The sequence below is a fragment of the Pseudorca crassidens genome, chromosome 1, assembly GCF_039906515.1.
Source record: "Pseudorca crassidens isolate mPseCra1 chromosome 1, mPseCra1.hap1, whole genome shotgun sequence".
NCBI classification, from domain to species: domain Eukaryota; kingdom Metazoa; phylum Chordata; class Mammalia; order Artiodactyla; family Delphinidae; genus Pseudorca; species Pseudorca crassidens.
Genome location: NC_090296.1, coordinates 127044810 through 127067378, shown reverse-complemented (window position 1 = coordinate 127067378; position 22569 = coordinate 127044810). Strand labels below are relative to the sequence as shown.

At 39.7% G+C, this 22569-nt stretch overlaps 1 protein-coding gene across 1 annotated transcript; it reads left to right on the top strand.

Annotated features, from left to right (window-relative positions):
* The first annotated feature begins 6965 nt into the window (after positions 1 to 6965).
* Positions 6966 to 8653, top strand: NDN (necdin, MAGE family member). Its single transcript, XM_067755677.1, has one exon. The coding sequence runs from the start codon at positions 7101 to 7103 to the stop codon at positions 8076 to 8078; it is 978 nt and encodes a 325-aa protein (XP_067611778.1). The 5' UTR covers positions 6966 to 7100; the 3' UTR covers positions 8079 to 8653.
* The last annotated feature ends 13916 nt before the right edge of the window (positions 8654 to 22569 follow it).

Genomic DNA, 22569 nt, shown 5'->3' with positions numbered 1-22569 from the left:
TGGCCATCAATGTGAGCAGGTAGAAGCAGCCATTCTAATAACTAAGGACTCAGATGTAATGAGGATGATGGGGTCCCATTTTCATGAAATGAAGAGCCTTTCTTATTCCAAAAGTTAGTACCTGAATGTAAGATCCTAATTTATCAGTGGTTAAGTGGGATTTGAGGCTATTTCCCATGGGGCTCCCAAATACAGCCAATAGGACCTAATGATATTGAGACAGTGAACTCCCCTCCTCCTGAGGCCAGCCTTCTGTAGGTCACTATGACTGTACTGTACCAGACACCAAGGAGTTATGAGAAATACTAGACTTGGACTATATCTAACATCTCAGTTCATTGTCTCTGAACATGAAAGAATCCATGTGGTTCCTCGTAAACCCCAAGTTACTCTATGTAATTTTGAAATCACCTTTTTATTCATCCCTCCAAAGGGCTCACCTTTTGGAGGAAAAGGATTTTGCTAAGATTCTTTCTTCCATTGATTGTTTTCAAGCACCCAGGCTGTGTCTCCACTTCTTATACTAATGAAATACCTGGAATCTCAATTTTCGTAACAGATTATTAGCCCCTGTGGTAGGTTGGAAAATAGCCGCCACTCACCCCCACCCCCCACAAAGATATCCATGTCCTAATCTCTGAGACACGTGAATGCTACTTCAAATGGCAAAAAAACCCAAAAATAAAACAGAGTGTCCTTGCAGACAAAGATTAGGATCTCAAGACGAGATGACCCTGGACTTCAGTTGGGCCCTAAATCTAATGACTAGAAGACAGGAGAAGGAGATCAAAGATGGAGCGATATATGTGGGAGACAACTCTGTGAAGACCCACGTTAAGGTGGAGGGAGAAACTGGAGTTATTCTACCACAAACCAAAGAATGCCAGGAGCCACCAGATGCTTGGAGGAGTGAGGAAGGATTCTCGCCTAGAACTCCAGTGGGATTGTGGCCATGCCAATATCTTGATTTCAGATTTCTGCTGCTAGAACTAACAGGGAATAGAGTTGTGTTGTTTTATCCAACCCAGTTTATGGCAATTTGTCACAGCAGTCCTAGGAGACTGTTACTGGGGAAGATTTTAATTTCAGAAGATGTACTGGTTTCAGTGTAGGTGATAAACTGTAAGTAAATAAATAAACAGTGAGAAGATGCAGCAGAAGTTGACTGTGGTAATCTAGGTGAGAAAGATCAGTGGGAAATTGTATCAGCATGCTGAGAGAATGGTAGCAGTGGAACTTAGGAGGTGAGTATTGTGTGATTCATTGGATGTGAGGATAATCAGTGGCATTCTCATTTCTTTCTGGGAAACTGGATGGACAGTCATGATATGTACTGTGAGGCAAGGAACATACAGGCAACAGAAAGATTGAGAGCAGCCACTGATGAAGAATAGAATTCAACATAGAATGTTGAATTTAAAGTTCAAAGTCATAATGTTCAGATGTCTCTTAAGCAGTTCAATATCCAGTTATAGACCACAGAAGAGACATCTAAGCTGAAGAAATAAATCTGGGGCTCATCAGTGTATAGACATCAACTTCAAGGTCTGGGAGATGGCACTGATCAAGGAGAACATAGGGTGAGGAGATAAGGGGACATAAAGCAGGACCACGAAAAACCTCAACTTTTAGGAGACACTTAAAATATTTGAGAAGGTGTAGACAGAGGGTTCTCAGCTGTCCCAGGAGTTGTGCATATGGAGAACTTGGGACTCTCTGGAAGAATACCTATGGCCTGGGTGGGGTGTGGACCTGTGTTGCCAGTATAAGTGAGGAAGCCAAGAGTGGGCTTAGTAGATAACTTGATCATTAAAAGGATAATAGGAAATACTACAAACACCAGTACACACACAAAATTAGCAACTTAGATGAAATACACCAACTCCTTAAAAACCACAAAGCACCAAAATTCACCCAGAATGAAAAAGATAAGCTGATAGGTCTACAATCAAGTTGAATTGGTAGTTACAAACCATTTGAAAAAGAAATTTCTAGGTACTGGTGGTTCCATTGAAAAAATTCTACCAAATATTTTAAAAAGGAATAAAAATAATTCTATACATTTTCTTCCATAAAATTGAAGAGTGGGGAACATTCTCCAAGTTATTTTAAGAGGCTCTTATATCAAAACCAGATAAAGGCCATGCAAAAAGTGAAAATTATAGACCAATATCTATGATGAATACTCACATAAGCATCCTTAACAAAATATCAGCAGATTAATGCAGCAACATGTAAAAAGAATTACGCACCACAAACTTGTACCCCGGGTCTGACTGAACAGGATTTATCTTCACGAAGATGTTGAAGATGAAGCAATCTATTTTAACAGGTCCTAGAACAGGTCCAGTGAGCAAAGTCATATGATAGTCTGGAAACAGGCTTACATGACCTGGGCTTCTTGGTCAGCTCTGTCTTTCCTCACTCCTGCTTGTAATTTTCAGTGGTTCTCAACTAGAGACCAGACTGCCCATAAAAGGGTTTTTGGCTGTGTAGGGGGAAGGTATCTTCTTTTTCTTTTCCTACACTTCTTTTTTGCTTTTCCCATGTCCGGAAGGCATTCATATGTGTGTTGATAGGGACAGAGGTGTTCAGATGTTGGTACTTGTGTGGTGTGCATTATGGTCTCACACAATGAAAAATTGTCCCACTCTCATGCCAGGACTGTTCTTTTTGAAGAACCTTGCTCTAGACAGTCTCTCAAGGTGGTGCTATTTACCATGTTTATCTCCCAAACTTCTACTGTCAGTCCAGGCGTCTTTCCTGAGACATACATACCCAGATACCTGCTGGGCACGACCCCTCCCTCTTCCCAGGTACATCTCTCTGAATAGTCTCAGGAAGTGGTGCCTCCATATCCTGGATCCACAATATTGCTCAATCCCAGCCACCCTGAGACAGGATCCCAGTGGTCCCTGGTATTCACCATCTCCCTTCACCTTTCCTTACTATTTACATCCCTACTGAGCATCCATTGCCTCTGTTCTATTCTCTGCAACAACATTGTGCCTCAAGAGATATGCATGGCAACATAATGCATGATGATTATTTAATTACTAACTTGTTTATTTGCTTATGGCCCTTTTTCTCCACCATTTCTCCTCACTGTGGATTGCAGAGACCACTTCTCTCCTTCTCATTTATTTCCTCAGGCAAAATAACTGAGATGTAGTGTTTCATAAATAGTTGCATAATGAAGATGAAATGCAAGCAATCATCCATTTTTAAGTGGATTCCTGTGAAAACTCTCCTAATTGGTCTCTCTGCCTCTGCTTCTCTACCTGCCCCCAACTCCAGACTTAACTCTGATTCCACTTGACTTTTCTAAAAGACACTCCTGACCCTGTTAGTCCTTGAGTGCTGGCAGGCTGCACTGTGGGTCTGGACAGGACTAGAAGGTCTCCGGTTGCAGAGGTGTCTTTAGGCCTCAGTTGGACAGGCATGCACAGTGTCCCCTAGGGAGACTGAAGGGGTGAAGGGCCAGGGTTGTGTCCTCTCCCTCACCCTCCCAACTGCGGACAGCAGCACTGCCTGTCCTCACTTCTTATTCTTTTCTAATTAAAAGGGGCCAGCCTGTCAAACAGTCCCAATGTGATTGGTTTCTCCCCTGACTGAGCTACTTTTCTAAAATGCAAATCTTTCAGGCACATGATAGATATTGCTCAATATTTGCTGAATGCATTAATGTAAGTTCTCTGTCTCAATTCCTTGGCCTGCAAGGCATTTGGGGCCCCTCTGGGGGCTCCAAGGTGGGGTTGCTGCCTATGTGGACAGGAAAGAGCCAGAAGGATTCACATTTCATTCGGGGCCTCTGGGCCTCTGCACTGTGAGCATGTACGCTGTCCACGGGAGGCTCTGGGGTGACCCCCCCTCCCTCTGTTCGCTATGGAAACCAGTGCCAGGACAGGCCTCTCCTCCTATTCCTGAGTCTGCCAAGAACAGCCTATTCCACAGTTGTGTAATCTTTTCCACATTACAGAGTTTGAAGCAACCCACCAGCAAAACTGTCCACACTAGAATATTTTATGTTAAAAGTTCTCCATATAGTTCTTGCATCCATGGAACTTCTATTTAAAGAATCTTGATTTAAAGAGTGGCCCTTCATGAGTTCTATGGGGAGAGATATTTTGCAACCTTCAGGCCTTTGCGTCTAAGCTGCTGGCCCTAAGAGGACTTATTGCCCACATCGAATAGCGCCAACTCTGAAGATAACCAGTGAGCCTAAATTAGACAGTATTTGGCAAGGCAAGGCATCACTGGAGCTCCAGACCCAAATCTTGACCCTTGAATTAAAGAAGTTTTGGATGCCTCATGAGTACTGACTTCCTCTTCCATCCACAGTTGTCATCTGCCTTTTTATCTTATCTCTCTGAAGGTCTGCATCTCTGGGTTACGGAGTGACACATTATTAGGTGTTACTATCAAGCCACCAAGCTACTGTCCTCTCCCATGACACATCTGCAGGTGCACTTTCTCTATTTAAGGGATATCCCAAGCTTTACTTTTTTCTACCCCCTCTCCATGGATTTTCTTTTTGTTGAGAAATGCACCCTCTTCAGCCAATCTTTTCCTGGAAGAAAATGATATCACATTAGCAGGTGTACAGTTGGGCTCCAATGGTGAGCAGCACTAGGGGTTTACTCTGTACTTGGTTTCAAACTTGGCATCAATTCTAAAGTTTTAAACTCTCTGAGTATAATCCATCATAGTGGTTCCAGTCCACAGGCTCTGGGATAGTATTAAACAACCCTCCCAATAGAAGAAAGGTGTGGAGTGAGCTGTGGCAGAGGTAGGAGTTTACTGTTGGCCATGGGAAACTTCACCAAAATGAGGACAAGTCCAGCTCAGGCAGCAGCTGAAACACAAGCAATTCTCTGGCCAGAGCTCTGTTATCTCACAGCATCAGGAGCTCCTATAATTTTTAAATTGTTGTTTGTAAAATTGCTTTCCTACTTTTTCTATATAAGTGTTAATTGTTGTGCTCAAGCTTGTGATCATTAATTCATTAAATCTAGGAAGGTGAAATAGGAGGATTTAATTTTCATAGTCTCACAATGGCAAAATTATGGTCCATGGCTAAAGTTGAGCTGAGATTTAAATTATAGGCTCAAACATTTTCATTATTGAAAAAATCTTAAACGAACACAATCATTAACCCAAACAGTTAGAAAAAGAATAAATATCCAGGGCTTCCCTGGTGGCGCAGTTGTTGAGAGTCCGCCTGCCGATGCAGGGGACACGGGTTCATACCGAGCCTGTGCTCCACAATGGGAGAGGCCACAACAGTGAGAGGTCTGCGTACTGAAAAAAAAAAAAAAAAAAAAAAAAAAAAAAAAAAAAAAAAAAGAAGAAAATTAGAGGAGATAAAATGCAAGAAATGAGGATGAGTTTAAGAAGAATGGGGGCAATCAATCTATTTGAGTCATTCTTACATACTTAAAAAAAACTAATATAACTGACACCACCCTGTAAGATATTTTTAAAAAATAGAAATCTATAAATTAAAGAAGAAAATGATGAACAGGAAAAAAATCCCACTGAGATATATCTGAATGATCTGTAGGAATTATCCTCGTGAAGTAAGAGGTTAAGGGGTGCTATTGGACTGGTGTGGGAATGGTCCTGCTAAAGGTGATACAAGCATGAAAATCCAAAGATAGAAAAACAGCATGGAAGACCGTTTGAAGTCAATCTACCTGAGAAAAAATAAAGTGAAAAATGAGAAAGGGGATATAAGCAAATAAAGAGAGGATTCTAGAAATGTCAAGACAATATTGTAAATATGCTTTGGGTTTCAACTGACAATAACCAGACTCAGGAGGGCATACTTAAGAAGCTGTCGGCTGGAGGAAACCCAGGAAGGGTTGAAAGACCACATTGGCTCAGACCAGGGTTGCTGGTCATCCTCAGGAACCTTGGATCCAGAGGTTCCTGCACCTATTCCTTTATTCAAGGATGCTTCTCTGGGAGTGTCAGCTTTGTCTTTGCCCACTGCAGATTTGTTTTCTAAAATTGAAAAAAAACACCAATATGTTACATCTCATGTCGTTGGTCATCTGAGAAAGTCTGACATATACGATGGAGGGGACCTATGTTAATTTAAAAAAAAAAAAGTCTTGGGAGGGATTTGGGTGTGGTTGCCAACATGGGACCAGTCAGTCTCTGTGAAAGGTGGGGTTGGGGTCCTGTGAGAAGGTGAAGTTTCCACAGGAACAAATGTGGAGGTTGCAGCAGTCATAAGGGGAAGGAAGATCCTGGACAAACAGGATGAAAGCCATCATACAAGTCTGTGCTAATAAATACGGCAATCTGTGTGATGGGATCCTAATGAAACAAATTAAAAATTACATCAAAATCACCCAAGGGAAGTGGAAAACCAAAATCAATGACCATTAAAACACTAAGAACGTCATTAGTATATTACCTTGAAGAAAGTTTCCACTGCACACAGATTGACTACCTTCTGCATTTTTCATTTATAACCCTTGATTTGGTAGGGAATCAATCAATTTTTATTACTATTCCTCAGAATTCCAATCTCCCACATCTTTTTCAGAGTTTACACATTTTCTTGAGCAATCCTGACTGTTCTCTGTTTACATTCTCATACTTGTCCGAAAGCCAAATTGACACACCAGCCTAGGTCTTGCTCTGGGACTCATCTCTTAACTTGATTCTGGATATACCCAATTGGACATCTCCTAAGCTTAAGTTACCATCTTTCCCCTTAAACTTGCTCCTTGTCCAGTGCTCATCCATCTCCGCCCCCTCCTCTCCAAGACCTTAGCCCCAACAGGACGCCTGGGGTGGCGGTGGTGATCCTTGATGCCATATGCTAGCGGAGCCTCTACCCTCCTCGGGGCCTCACTACCCCCCACCCCCAGCTCCCTCCCGCCAGGCGCCCCGCCCGCCCGCCTGCCTGCCAGGCCCGCGGACGCGCAGGCGCACTGGCCCGTCCCGCCGCTGCCCCGCCCTGCCCAGCCGCTGCGGAAGGCGCCGCGCGTAGCAACGCGCACTTCCTCTCTAGGAGTCCGAGGAGGGATCGCTGACTCGAAGAGCTCCTGGACTCGGCGGCCGTGCCCTTGCCAGACGGAGCAGACATGTCCGAACAAAGTAAGGATGTGTGCGACCCCAACTTTGCAGCCGAGGCCTCCAACTCCGAGGTGCACAGCAGCCCCGGGGTTCCCGGAGGACCCTCTTTGCCCGCGTCTCAGGCCGCGATCTTCCCAGGGCCGGAGAGCCCTCCCGTAGGCCCGCCCGACGCCCCTTTGGCCTCGCCGGCGCCCCAGGCCCCAAGCGAAGAGGGAGACCCGAAGGCCCTGCAGCAGGCCGCGGAGGAAGGCCGCGCCCACCAGGCCCCGAGCGCAGCGCAGCCCGGCCCGGCGCCGCCGGCCCCGGCCCAGCTGGTGCAGAAGGCGCACGAGCTCATGTGGTACGTTCTGGTCAAGGACCAGAAGAGGATGATCATCTGGTTCCCAGACATGGTGAAAGATGTCATCGGCAGTTACAAGAAGTGGTGCAGAAGCATCCTCCGGCGCACCAGCCTCATCCTCGCCCGGGTGTTCGGGCTGCACCTGAGGCTGACCAGCCTACACACCATGGAGTTCTCGCTGGTCAAAGCTCTGGAGCCCGAGGAGCTGGACAGGGTCGCTTTGAGCAACAGCATGCCAATGACAGGCCTCCTGCTGATGATCCTGAGCCTCATCTACGTGAAGGGTCGCGGCGCCCGAGAGAGTGCCGTCTGGAACGTGCTGCGCATCCTAGGGCTGAGGCCTTGGAAGAAGCACTCCACCTTCGGAGACGTGAGAAAGCTCATCACCGAGGAGTTCGTCCAGCAGAACTACCTGAAGTACCAGCGCGTCCCCCACGTCGAGCCCCCTGAGTACGAGTTCTTCTGGGGCTCCCGTGCCAGCCGTGAAATCACCAAGATGCAGATCATGGAGTTCCTGGCCAGGGTGTTTAAGAAAGACCCCCAGGCCTGGCCTTCCCGCTACAGGGAAGCACTGGAAGAGGCCAGAGCCCTGCGGGAGGCCAACCCCACTGCCCACTGCCCCCGCAACAGTGTCTCCGAGGACTAGCAAGGTCTGAAGGCAGATGGATGGTTTCTGCCCCTCACCAGGGCGGTGGAGGGGTGGGGGTGGGACATTAGAGTATTCAGGATTTACAGTGCAGTATTTCACGTGTAACTTTTAAGTTTTCAGTACAGTGCTTTTATACCTCTTAATGCAATGATGTATTAATTTCAGTAATATTAGGTAGAGTGTAGGATTCATGCATGTTTGTTTATAAGTAAGCTCAGTTGGTGCTTTTGCTTTTGTGCTACCTTTCTTGAATTTTTTGTACCAGAGACGTGCTAAACTTATGAAATACATTGAGACATTTTCCATCTTATTCTTTTACATGGAACGGAGGATGTGTATTGGGTAGACTGGTCCTGGAGAGTTTGGAAGAACTCCCCAGAAAAGCTGGCCTAACCAAGAGAAAAGTCAAGACCCCTGTCTTTGTGATCTCCCTGGGCACAGGAAACATCCTTGTGGAGTGTGGTGATGTGGACTGAAACGGGCGCAACATGGGCACACTTTACTAAACACAGATACAACCCCACCATGAGTAAACTTTAAAGTAAACATTAAAGATTCTTGTGATACAATCATTCATGGAAAAGTGTACTTTATCTTTTTAACAAAATATTATGGGTTGGGAATGGGAATTACAAAATGTACAGATACCACTATTTCATCTAATAGGGCGGGGACATCACTATGCATCATGACTCATAAATGTGTGAAGTGTATAGTTTTATTTTCAAAATGGACCTCACAAGTTCAATTCAGAACTTTGACAACTAGAGAAAAGTTTAAAAACCAAAAAAGAGTCCTAATCACATCACATAGAAATAATAAATGTTAATATTTAGAGTAATTTCCTCTCTTGCATTTCTATATTTTATGAAAAATAATAGCTGTTTTTGTGGGCACTAAAAGAGTGAGGCATTGTACTAAGTCCTTTATGTGTATTTTCTCTTTTTATTTAATCCTCACAACAGCCTTGTGAGGCAGGCACTTTATTACATCTGCACTGTGGAGGAAATACAGGGACAAAGCAGGTAATTAACTTTCCCTAGATCGTAAAGTCTTCCTGTGAGGAGAGGCTAGGGTTTGGACTCAGATTGAATGAGTCCATAGCCTATACTTTTACCCGCCTGCCTCCAGCTGCTCCCCTACCTCCTGCCTTTTAGTTTATGCCTTTTAAAAAATTCCTTGTTAGAGTCTGTACTTTTAGCTCCCTACCCCGCAATCCATTCACACAAGGCTAGGGGTTTTATTTTTCTAATGAATCCTCACATTAATCTTCTAGAGGAAGCAGTCATATTATGACTGTACAAATCAAGAAACTTCATTTCGGAGAGACTAATGGACCTAACCAAGTCATGTTCCTGCTTAGCAATGAAACCAAGATTTGAAACATGGTCTTCCCTGAAGGACTGGGATGATGGAGCAGTCTCTAATCAGTGGTGCTGGAGGAACACACATGGGACACCTGGGAGAGGGAGGTGGGGTTGGGGTGGGAAGGTTGCCTATTGGGGTGTCTCCAACCCAGCAACTCTGGAATTGCAATGGGCCACTAAGCAATCCCTCGGAGAGTGAGATGGGGTGAGGAAGGGGGTGAGGGGCAGTGCCTGGGGATAAATCTCATTATAAAACTCTCAGTCCTGAAAGGGGGAGAGAGAGAAATGGGCTTTTAATAAGACTGAAAATCCTTCAAACTTCAGGACATTGGGAAAGACCATTTGGTTAAAGCCAGATCCATTTCTGGGGAAGCTGGAAAATGAGGCAAACACATAGGTCACATCACCCTGAAAAGAAGTAACCTGGGAGTTATATTTGGGTGAGGGAATTACAACCTGAATTGGGAACTAGGATTCTCATCACTTAAATGATAGTACTTAACAGGCAGGTGCAGGTGCTAAGTGCTGAAGAAGCCTCACATGTCCTTAGACGAAATCCATCCCTTTTAGTAGACGTCCTGTGAAGTCTGTGGCAGGTAGGGGGCATTTCTGCAATAACTCAGGCAGCTGTGCCCTGGCTTCGATGCCACTTCTTACCCTGAGCCAAAGTGAACTCAGACATTTTAGAACTGTTAAAAAATTACCTCTCTCTCACCCCAGAACTTCCTGCAGAATCAAAACAAATCTGTCCCTTTAAATGTGAAATTATGTCTGGGATGTCTCAGTTCTGGAGCAGGGCCACAGCTGTCTCCCCTGCCAAGGCGGGGTACTGGACACTTTCTCTAATGCCCTAATTCTGTTTGCAGCAACTGTAACTCCTGAACACTTTTTTCATCAAACCCAGAAGTCACCAGGCAGGCAGTCCCCTCACCTCTCAGTGTTTTTATTTACTTTCCTCTCTGCCAGGAGAGACTGGGAGAACCACTCCAGAGCTTCCCCAAGCTCACTGACACAGGCACATCACCTGTGCTATAGAGGACCAAATCTTGAGAGAAGGACAGGGTCATGAGAAAAGAGAAGCTGACCCCAGCAAGCCATGCGGGCAGGGCTGCTCACCTCCCATGCAGGCTTGGAGGCAGCCAGACCCAGAGGAAAAGGCATACCAGATGTGGAACAGGGCTAATTCATGCCACCTGGTCCTGCAGGGACAGCAGCTTGGGGCACATGGAAGGAACATCCAATATTGCTCTTGGATTTTCATGCTGGGCTCAATTGAAAGGTTGGGGGGGGGTGGTCAAATATTTTCCAAAAGGTTCATCTACAAGGTGCTGGATAATTATGTGATATGCTGGAGTAGTTAGCTAACATTTTGTTGGTGATCATTTTGCAATCTATAAATGTATCAAATCAACACATCATACACCTTAAACTTACACAATGCTGGTCAATTATATCTCAGTAAATCTGGGGAAAAAAAGAAATACAGAGATAAGTAGGTGGCTATTGATAATTGTTCAGTGGTTTGTAGATGTCAAGCTCAACATCTCTGTGATTTGCCTCTTTTCATTCTTGTCATCACATGATGTGCAATAGCTCCTGATATTCCTTCTATGTTCGTAGAAGGAGTAAAAGGTCATGGGAAGGAAAAGCTTAGGTATTTCTTCTCTGTCTTAACTGGAACATCTCTGACAGGCTGAGATATCACATACTAAGCTTGTGCTGCCTATGGTTTTATAGATGCCAAGGGAAAGAGAAGATGAGAGTAGTGTTAAATTTAGTTGAGCTGTGAAGTACTAAAATAATGTGCACTGAAGTTACTAATAAATAGATCATTTTCCTCTAATTAAGAGTAATTTCAATGGAATAAATTTTAACAGAAGACAAACTTCAGTGACTTAAGAATTGAGCATGTCAGTGGAGGGGGTGTGGAGAAAAGGGAACTCTCGTACACTGTTGGTGGGAATGTAAGTTGGCGCAGCCACTGTGGAAAACAGTATGGAAGTTCCTCAGAAAACTAAAAATAGAATTACCATATGATCCAGCAATACCACTCCTGGGCATATATCCAGACAAAACTATAATTCAAAAAGATACATGCACCCCCATGTTCACAGCAGCACTATTTACAATACCCAAGACATGGAAACAGCCTAAATGGATAAAGAAGATGTAAGATATATATATCTATATATATAATTTTATATATATATAATTATATATATATAAAATAAATAAAGCCATTTGCAGCAACATGGATGCAACTAGAGGTTATAATACTAAGTGAAGTAAGCAGAAGGAGAAAGACAAATTTCATATGATATCACTTATATGTGGAATGTAAAATATGACACAAAGGAACCTATCTATGAAACAGAAACAGAATCATGGACATATAGAAACAGACTTGTAGTTGCTAAGGGGGAGGGTTTGGGGAAGGGATGGAGTGAAAGGTGGGGGTTAGCAGATGTAAGCTTTTATATATAGAATGGATGAACAACAAGGTCCTACTGTATAGCACAGAGAACTATATTCAACATCCTATGATAAACCATAATGAAAAAGAATATTTTTAAAAGAATGTGTGTATATATATACACATACACACACACACGCACACACATATATATAACTGAATCACTTTGCTGTATAGCAGAAATTAACACATTGTAAATCAACTATACTTCAATTTTTTAAAATTGATTTAAAAAGAAAAAGAATTGAGCATGTCAGGGTCAACAACTCGAATATATTCCACTACCATTGGAAAGAAACCAGTGTTGAGATCAAGCCTTAAACAAAGTCAGTTATGCATTCTCTATACGGACAAGACAGAAGGGTAAAATGACTGATTAGATGTATTCACGTTTGTGTATGTGACAGGAAGTTTGTGGTGCTCTATTTTCTCAAAGGAGTGGCAAGGGAAGTAAAAATTTAAGACAGAAAGGAAGTGAAAAGAGAGAAAGTTAGTCCTGGAAGTGTCCTAGAGAATGGAGAAGACTGAGTTTTTCCAGGAGTGGCTGTCATGTCTGATTCCGGCAGATATTAGCAAATTTAATGTATCAATATGAAAGAAGAATAATATTCTACTACCAAGTTTATTTATTCTAGGAATGCAAAGTTGCTTCATTATTAAAAAATCAATCATCTTAATACACCATATTCATAGTCTTTATAATAAAAATCACATTTTCGTATCAATTCATGCAGAAAAAGTATTTGACAATATTCAACTCCCGTTCATGATAAAAAATTCTTAGCAAACTAGGTATAGAAGAGAAATCATCAACCTGATAAGGACCATAAACAAACAAAAAAAAAAAAAAAACAGGCTACAGTTAACATTACATAACGTTTAATGGTGGAAGACTGAATGCTTCCCTTGAAGACTGGGAAGAGTAGGCTCTTTTACCACTCCTTTTCACATTGGGAGTTAACTTCCTGACCAGTTCAATAGGATGAGGAAAGAAAACACATGTTTACATAATGACAATGAAGAAATAAAGCTGCCTCTATTTGCAGGTTACATGATTGACTACCTAGGAAAAAAAATACAAAAAAAACCCCAAAAACCTTCCAGAACTAATAAGTGAGTTTAGTAAAGCCACAAGATAAAAGGTCAACACACACAACCAATTATATTTCTGAATATTAGTAATTAACAATTAGAAACTGAAATGTAAAATCCAGTGCATTTATATCAAAGGTAGGTGTAAACCTAACAAAACACATATAGGCTATGTATGTTGAAAAGTATAAAACAATGATAAAAAAAATCAAAGCCCTAAATATCAATAAATGGGGAGAAGCATCATGTTTATAAGACCAGAAGACATTACATAGTAATTAGATCCAATTCATCTGTAGGTTAAACACAATTCCTATCAAAATCCCAGCAGTTTGCCTAGGATTGCCCTGGTTTGAGCACTGATAGTTCCACTTCCTAAGAAGTCCCTATGTGGAATGTGATATATCCCAGGTTTGGGATATGAGTGAAAAAAAATTGGAGAAAAACTGTAGAGTCATTTGGCAGCCACAAAATAGAGGCTGGATGCATTTTAGTGTCAAATAGATACAGCATATATTATCTGCTTTTCATCATTCCTGTCACTAATTTTTTTCTTTTGTTTTATTCACTGATCAGTTATATTGGCAACTATGATTTACAGTCCACAGTAATGGACCATCTATTATTGCAACACTTGAAATGTTGTGATCTAAATATGCTTCTTAGGCATGCTGGAATCGTGAGTGTTAGTTCATATTTTACTTTGCCTGTGGATTAATGGTTCTGCTTCATATCCATTTAGTGCTAGTACAGTTTTTACCTATACAAATATTGTGACCATGTTTTCCAGGAATTCAGATAGCAAAAATGAGAACAATTGCAATACCCTAGCTAGTATGTCCCAGCCTTCACTGAAAAGAAGGTTAAATGACTGTGTTATTTTAATGACATATGAAGGGCACATACCAAGGGGTTAGAAAAGTAAATGAACAAAACAGCAGATTGCACAATATGCAGAAAATAATTTGGGGTTGGATATAGTAGAGAAGGTGATATGATCTACATTAATTTTCTGGGGCTGCTGTAACAAAGTACTATAGAATGAGTGGCTTAAATATCAGAAATCTCTTTTCTTACAGTTCTGGAAGCTAGAAATCTGAGACCAAGATGTCAGCAGAGTTGGTTCCTTCTGAGGACTGGGAAAGAAGAATCTGTTCCAGGCTTTTTGATGGCTGTCTTTTCCCTGAGTCTTCACATTGCCTTCCCTTTGTATGGAGACTGAATCTCACAAGTTGGGGCAAACAAACAAATACCCTTAAAAAGACAAAAGCTTCTCTCTTTTTTTGTCTCCTAAAAAGACTCCAATGCTCAGCTGAAAATAGCAGCCACTGAATTGGTGTAGGCATACCACACAAACATACTTCATCATTTCATTTCCTTTCCATCATGTCTGTTGTCCTCTGAAACTAAAGTTTGTGAGCTGCAACTAAAATGTCCTTTGGGCAAACAAAAGGGGATATTCTGATTAGGAATGTAACAGCCACTTACCACGGAGAGCTGATTACATCAGGTCTAACCACCATCAATCTTTCTACAGCATTTTAAGTTATTTGTCAAATCAAAGCAACAACAGAAAATGCATCCCCAGCCCTTAAGCATTTTGACTTGAAAAATGGAGCTTGAAATTATCTTTTTGGTTTCTATGAAAATTTAACTGAACCACAGAAAACATAAAACAGAAGATTATTGATATCTCATCCAAATCCAAACTAGACTTTGCTCATATATCAGCATATTTGGCAGATGGTACAAATGTAAATTTGGCAAATTTCATTCAGTCTATGAACTCCTTGCCAAAAAAATGAAATGAAAAGATCTTACTTCCTAAATGTCCCACACATCTTTTATGTAGCAGTGTTAAAATGGGGCTTCATATGCTTACCTGTGGTTTTGAGGCTTTCATAAAGTTTTTGGTCACTTTTCAGTTTTCTGAAAACGTGGAGAAACACTAATGATAGTCGTAGCTTTATAGAAACGGAAGGAGACAGCCTCCATGGACACATGACTACAAGATGGCTGTCATTGTTTACACTCATAAAAGGACTATCAAAATGTTGGCTTACATTTAAATTATATTTTCAATGTGTGTGGGAGGAAGAATGCCCTGTCTAATTTGGAAATACATTGAGGATGAGAATAAAGGTAAGAGAACAATAAAACCAAAATGTATATGGTTTTTATTCTACAATCATAAAAAATTCTAGTAAAAGACAAACTGACTGCACCTGCGTTGCCTGATGCTATGTATGGTTGCAACAAAAATTAACAGAGCAAAAAAAGAAAACAAAACAAAAAAACAATTTTGGGGGGCAACATGGGGAAAAGACTGTTTCAGAACTAAAAAAGAATTATCAGAAAAGGACAGCCAAGTTAAACAAGACTTTCTCAATTTTTTACAATTTTTAAAAATTGTAACTTATTTGGAATAAAAATTTTATTTCACATGTTAAAATTACCTCTGTGCTTTGAAGCCAATTTCCCTGAGAAAAAGTATTAACTCATGATGACATCCAGTGCACTTCAGAGTGTTTATAAATCATGGATATTTCAGATGTTATAAACCTATATGATGAATTTATAGAAGCAAAAATATGGGTGACCATTCAGCCAGTCTGTGTCTTTCGGTTGTAACATTTTCAAGACCCATACATATGCTGCCTACAAGAGACCCACGTCAGACTTAGGGACACATACTGACTGAACATGAGGGAATGGAAAAAGATATTCCATGCAAATGGAAATCAAAAGAAAGCTGAAGTAGCAATACTCCTCATATCAGATAAAATAGACTTTAAAATAAAGACTGTTACAAGAGACAAGGGAGGACACTACATAATGATCAAGGGATCAATCCAAGAAGAAGATATAACAATTATAAATATTTATGAAACCAACATAGGAGCACCTCAATATATAGGCAAATGCTAACAGCTATAAAAAGGGAAATCAACAGTAACACAATAATACTGGGTACTTTAACACCCTACTACCACCAATAGACAGGTCACCCAGACAGAAAATAAGGAAATACAGGCTTTAAATGACATGATAGAACAGGTAGACTTAATTGATTTTTATAGGACATTCCACCTGAAAGTGGCAGAATACACTTTCTTCTCAAGTGCACATGGAACATTCTCTAGGATAGTTCATATCTTGGGTCACAGATCAAGCCTTGGTAAATTTAAGAAAGTTGAAGTCATATCAAACATCTTTTCTAACCACAATGCTATGAGATTAGAAATCAATTACAGGAAAAAAAAACCGTGAAAATCACAAACACATGGAGGGTAAACAATTCACTACTAAATAACCAAGAGATCACTGAGGAAATCGAAAAATACATAGAAACAAATGACAATGAAAACATGATGACCCAAAACCTATGGGATGCAGAAAAGCAGTTCTAAGAGGAAAGTTTATAGCAATTCAATCTCACTTCAAGAAACAAGAAAAGTCTCAAGTAAAAAACCTAAACTTACACTTAAAGCAACTAGAGAAAGAAGAACAGGAAAACCCAAAGTTAGTAGAAGAAAAGAAATCATAAAGATCAGAGCAGAAATAAATAAAATAAAAACTAAGAAAACAATAGCAAAGATCAATAAAACTAAACGTTGGATCTTTGAGAAGATAAACAAAACTGATAAACCTTTAGCTGACTCATCAAGAAAAACAGGGAGAAATCAAATCAATAAAATTAAAATATAAAAGGAGAAATTACAACTGACACCACAGAAATACAAAGGATCATAAGAGATGATTACAAGCAACTATATGCCAATAAAATGGATAAGCTGGAAGAAATGGACAAATTCTTTAAAAGGTACAAATTTGTAAAACTGAACAAGGGAGAAATAGAAAATATAAGCACACCAATCACAGGTAACGAAATTGAAGCTGTTATTGAAAATCTTCCAACAAAGTCCAAGACCAGATGGTTTCCCAGGTGAATTCTATCGAACATTTAGAGAAAAGCTAACACCTATTCTTTTCAAATTCTTCCAAAAAATTGCAGAGGATGGAACACTCCCAAACTCTTTCTACAAAGCCACCATCACCCTGATACCAAAAGCAGACAAAGATATCACAAAAAAAGGAAATTACAGACCAATATCACTGATGAACATAGATGCAAAAATCCTCAACGAAATACTAGCCAACAAAATCCAACAGTACATTAAAAGGGTCATATACCATGATCAAGTGGGATTTACCCCAGGGATGCAAGGATTCTTCAATATATGCAAATCAATCAATGTGATACACCATATTAATAAATTGAAGAATAAAAACCATATGATATTCTCAATAGATTCGGAAAAAGCTTTTGACAAAATTCAACCCCCATTTATGATAAAATCTCTCCAGAAAGTTGGCATTGAGGGAACCCATCTCAACATAATAAAGGTCATATATGACAAAGCCACAGCAAACATCATTCTCAATGTTCAAAAATGGAAAGCATTTCCTCTAAGATCAGGAAGAAGACAAGGATATCCACCCTTGCCACTATTATTCAACATAGTTTTGGAAGTCCTAGCCATGGCGATAAGAGAAGAGAAACAAATAAAAGGAATACAAATTGGAAAAGAAGTACAACTGTCACTGTTTGCAGATGACATGATGCTATGCATAGAGAATCCTAAAGATGCCACCAGAAAACAAATAGAGCTAATCAGTGAATCCAGTAAAATTACAGGATACAAAATTATTGCACAGAAACCATTTGCATTCCTATACACTAACAATGAAAGATCAGAAAGAGAAATTAAGGAAACAATTCTATTCACCATTGCAACAAAAAAGAATAAAATGTCTAGGAATAAATCTACCTAAGGAGGTAAAAAGACCTGTACTCAGAAAACTATAAGACACTGATGAAAAAAATCAAAGATGACACAAACAGATGGAGAGATATACCATGTTCTTGGATTGGAAGAATCAATATTGTGGAAATGACTACACTACCCAAAGAAATCTACAGATTCAATGCAATCCTGGTCAAACTACCAATGGCATTTTTCACAGAATTAGATAAAAAAAAATTTACAATTTTTATGGAAACACAAAATACCCCAAATAATGAAAGAAATCTTGAGAAAGAAAAATGGAGCTGGAGGAGTCAGGCTCCCCAACTTCTGACTATACTACAAAGCTACAGTAATCAAGACAGTATGGTACTAGAACAAAAACAGAAATATACATCAATGAAAAAAGATAGAAAGCCAAGAGATAAACCCATGCACCTATGGTCACCTAATGTATGACAAAGAAGACAAGAATATACAATGAACAGACAGTCTCTTCAATAACTGGTGCTGGGAAAACTCTACAGCTACATGTAAAAGAATGAAATTAGAACACTCCCTAACACCATACACAAAAATAAACTCACAATGGATTAAAGACCTAAATGGAAGGCCAGACACTATAAAACTCTTAGAGGAAAGCATAGACAGAACACTCTTTTACATAAATCACAACAAGATCTTTTATGACCCACATCCTAGAGTAATGAAAATAAAAACAAAAATAAGTGGGGCCTAATTAGACTTAAAAAGCTTTTGCACAGCAAAGGAAACCATAAACAAGATGAAAAGACAACCCTCAGAATGGGAGAAAATATTTTCAAATGAAGCAACTGACAAAGGATTAATCTCCAAAATATACAAACAACTCATGCAGCTCAATATTTAAAAAAAAACCAATAACAACCAAATCAAAAACGGGGGGAAGACCTAAATAAACCTTTCTGCAAAGAAGACATACAGATGGCCGAAAATCACATGAAAAGATGCTCAACATCAGTAATGATTAGAGAAATGCAAATCAAAGCTACAATGAGGTATCAGCTCACACCAGTTAGAATGGGCATCATCAGAAAATGTACACCAGTTAGAATGGGCATCATCAGAAAATGTACACCAGTTAGAATGGGCATCATCAGAAAATGTACACCAGTTAGAATGGGCATCATCAGAAAATGTACAAACAACAAATGCTGGAGAAGGTGTGGAGAAAAGGGAACCCTTTTGCACTGTTGGTGGGAATGTAAATTGATACAGCCACTATGGAGAACAGTATGGAGGTTCCTTAAAAAACTAAAAATAGAACTACCATATGACACAGCAATCCCACTACTGGGCATATATCCAGAGAAAACCATAATTCCAAAAGATACATGTACCCCATGTTCATTGCAGCACTATTTACAATAGCCAGGACATGGAAGCAACCTAAATGTCCCTCAACAGAGGAGTGGATAAAGAAGATGTGGCATATATATACAGTGGAATATTACTCTGCCACAAAAAGGAATTAAATTGGGTCATTTGTATAGATGTGGATGGATCTAGAGACTGTCATACAGAGTGAAGTAAGTCAGAAAGAGAAAAAAAAAATTGTATATTAATGCATATATGTGGAATCTAGAAAATGTTATAGATGATCCTATTTGCAAAGCAGAAATAGAGACACAGATGTAGAGAACAAACATATGGACACCAAGGGGGGGAAAGAGGGGGTGGGTTGAATTGGGAGACTGGGATTGACATATATACACTATTGATACTATGTATTAAACAAATAACTAATGAGAACCTACTGTATAGCTCAGGGAACTCTACTCAGTGCTCTGTGGTGAACTAAATGGGAAGGAAATCCAAAAAGAAAGAGGGGATATATATATATATATATATATATATATATATATAAAGCTGATTCACCTTACTGTACAGTAGAAACTAACATTGTAAAGCAACTATACTCCAATAAAAAATAATTGTAAAAAATGTTGAAGACGAAAGGTACTCTGGTGTGAGATCATCCAGATACATCACAGCAGAGCACTGGCTTGGCCAGGAAGGCCCAGTTTCCCTCCGGCTGGCGGCCTCTTAAGGATTCCTGATCTTTGCTGAGCTTCAGTTTCCTCATCTGTGGTCTGGGGTTGACCATTCCTGCCGCCCCCCTTAAAGGGTAGTTTTAGAGGTCAAGGCAGTGCTGATGAGTATCCGCATTTCCCTTTTTAAAGGGTCCACCAGGAATGTAATTTGGTGTATCCACTATAGAAAACAATATGCAGTTCCCTCAAAAAACTAAAAATAGAGTTACCATATGATTCAGCAATCTCACTCCTGAACATATATCCAGACAAAACTACAATTCAAAACGATACATGCAACCCTAAGTTCAGAGCAGCACTATTCACAATAGCCAAGACATGGAAACAATGTAAAAGTCCATAAACAGATAAAGAAGATGTGGTATATATATATATACAATGGGATACTACACACCATAAAAAAAGAATGAAATAATGTCATTTGTAGCAACATGGATGAACCTAGAGATTATCAGACTAAGTGAAGTAAGTCAGAAAGAGAAAGACAAACACCATAGCATATTGCTTATATGTGGAATCTAAAATATGACACAAATGAACTTATCTGTGAGGCAGAAACAGACTCACAGACGTAGAGAACACATTTGTGGTTGTCAGTGAGGAAGAGGAGTAGGAGGGATGGATTGGGAGTTCGGGATTGGAAGATGCAAACTATTTTGTATAAGATGGATAAACAATGGGCTCCTACTGTATAGCATGATAAACTGTGATAAACCATAATAGAGAAGAGTATGAAAAAGAATGTATGTGTATGCATGGCTGAGTTGATTTGCTCTGCAGCAGAGATTAACACAGCATTGTAAATCAACTATAGTTCAATAAAATACTTTTAAAAAACCCATAAAACTACAATGAGGTATCACACTGGTCAGAATTGCTATCATCAAAAAATCTATAAACAATAAATGCTGGAGAGGGTATGCAGAAAAGGGAACCCTCTTGCACTGTTGGTGGGAATGTAAATTGATACCGCCACTATGGAGAACAGTATCGAGGTTCCTTAAAAATCTAAAAATCGAATTACCATATGATCCAGCAATCCCACTACTGGGCATATACCATGAGAAAACCATAATTCAAAAAGACACATGTACCCCAATGTTCACTGCAGCACTGTTCACAATAGCCAGGACATGGAAGCAACCTAAGTGTCCATCAGCAGATGAATGGATAAAGAAGATGTGGTACATACATACAGTGGAATATTAGCCATGAAAAGGAACAAAATTGGTCATTTGTAGTGATGTGGGTGGACGTAGAGTCTGTCATAAAGACTGTCATAAAGACTGAAGTAAGTTAGAAAGGGAAAAACAAATACCATATATTAACACATACGTGTGGAATCTAGAAAAATGGTACAGATGAACCTATTTGCAGGGCAGGAATAGAGATGCAGATGTAGAGAACAGAAGAGTAGACATGGTAAGGGGGAAGGGGAGAGTGGGAGGAAATGGGAGATTAGGATTGACATAGACACACTACCATGTGTAAAATAGATAGCTAGTGGGAACCTGACATATAGCACAGGGAGCTCAGCTCGGTGCTCTGTGATGACCCAGATGGGTGGGATGAGGGGTTGTGTTGGAGGGAGTTCCAAGAGGGAGGAGATATATGTATACATATAGCTGATTCACTTCGTTGTACAGCAGAAACTAACACAACATTGTAAAGCAATTATACTCCAATAAAAATTTAAAAATAAGATTTAAAAAATGGGTGACACACAGCTAGTCTATCAAAATAAGGCTGTAGATTCAAAGTACATTGTGTTTCAAACATTTGTTTTGAAAATGGACATTTTGGAAAGCTGGAAACTAATTCCTATAAATCTAAAAATCTACTGTTGCTGATAAGTAAAATCCTAAGTACCCTAGGCTAAGAAGTGTTTGCTGAGAAAACATTTAGTTTCATGTCATCACATTGGACTTATGCAAGGAATCAGTGTAGGTGGATTGGCTGAGGGCAGAGCTGCAAGTCAAAGGAAACCATATGTTTGTGCTCCTCTTATCACTGCATGAAAAACACGACTTATCACAAACGCTACAGGCTTTGTGGAGAAATGTTATTGGAAAAGGAAACAGAAGGAGAAAAAATAGCCCATGTATCATGGGACAGAAAGAATTATGTCATTGTTATTTTAAAGTTAAATGTATTAATATCCTATACCCTTTTGAATTTATATTCCTCTAAATTTCTTACATGTATGCATCTTAAGAAAAACTAAATTATAGCCTACAATATTCAAATATGAAATCAAGAGTTAAAATAAATTGCTGTATCAGAGGGCAGAAACATAAAATCTTGTTATATTTTCTCACAAGTATTATTAGTTCAACAATTAGTTACTACTAACTTCCACTATTAAGTAGTCCTATTTTTTATTTTGTTTAAAAAATGTCAGTTAGGTAATATAAAAGTAAATGAAGCAAATAATTACAATTCCAAAATAATAAAAAATAGTATACAATTTTAATATACATATAAACCCGATTTTATATATTATATTAAAGTAAAAAACTGCTTGTGTATAATTATTTATTACATATTATGTTATTATAATTTATTTTGTCTAGTATGACAATTCCCAGTTTGACTCTCTAAAAGACTTGTCACCTAAGATATAGACAAACTGATTCTAAAATTCATATTGAGAGT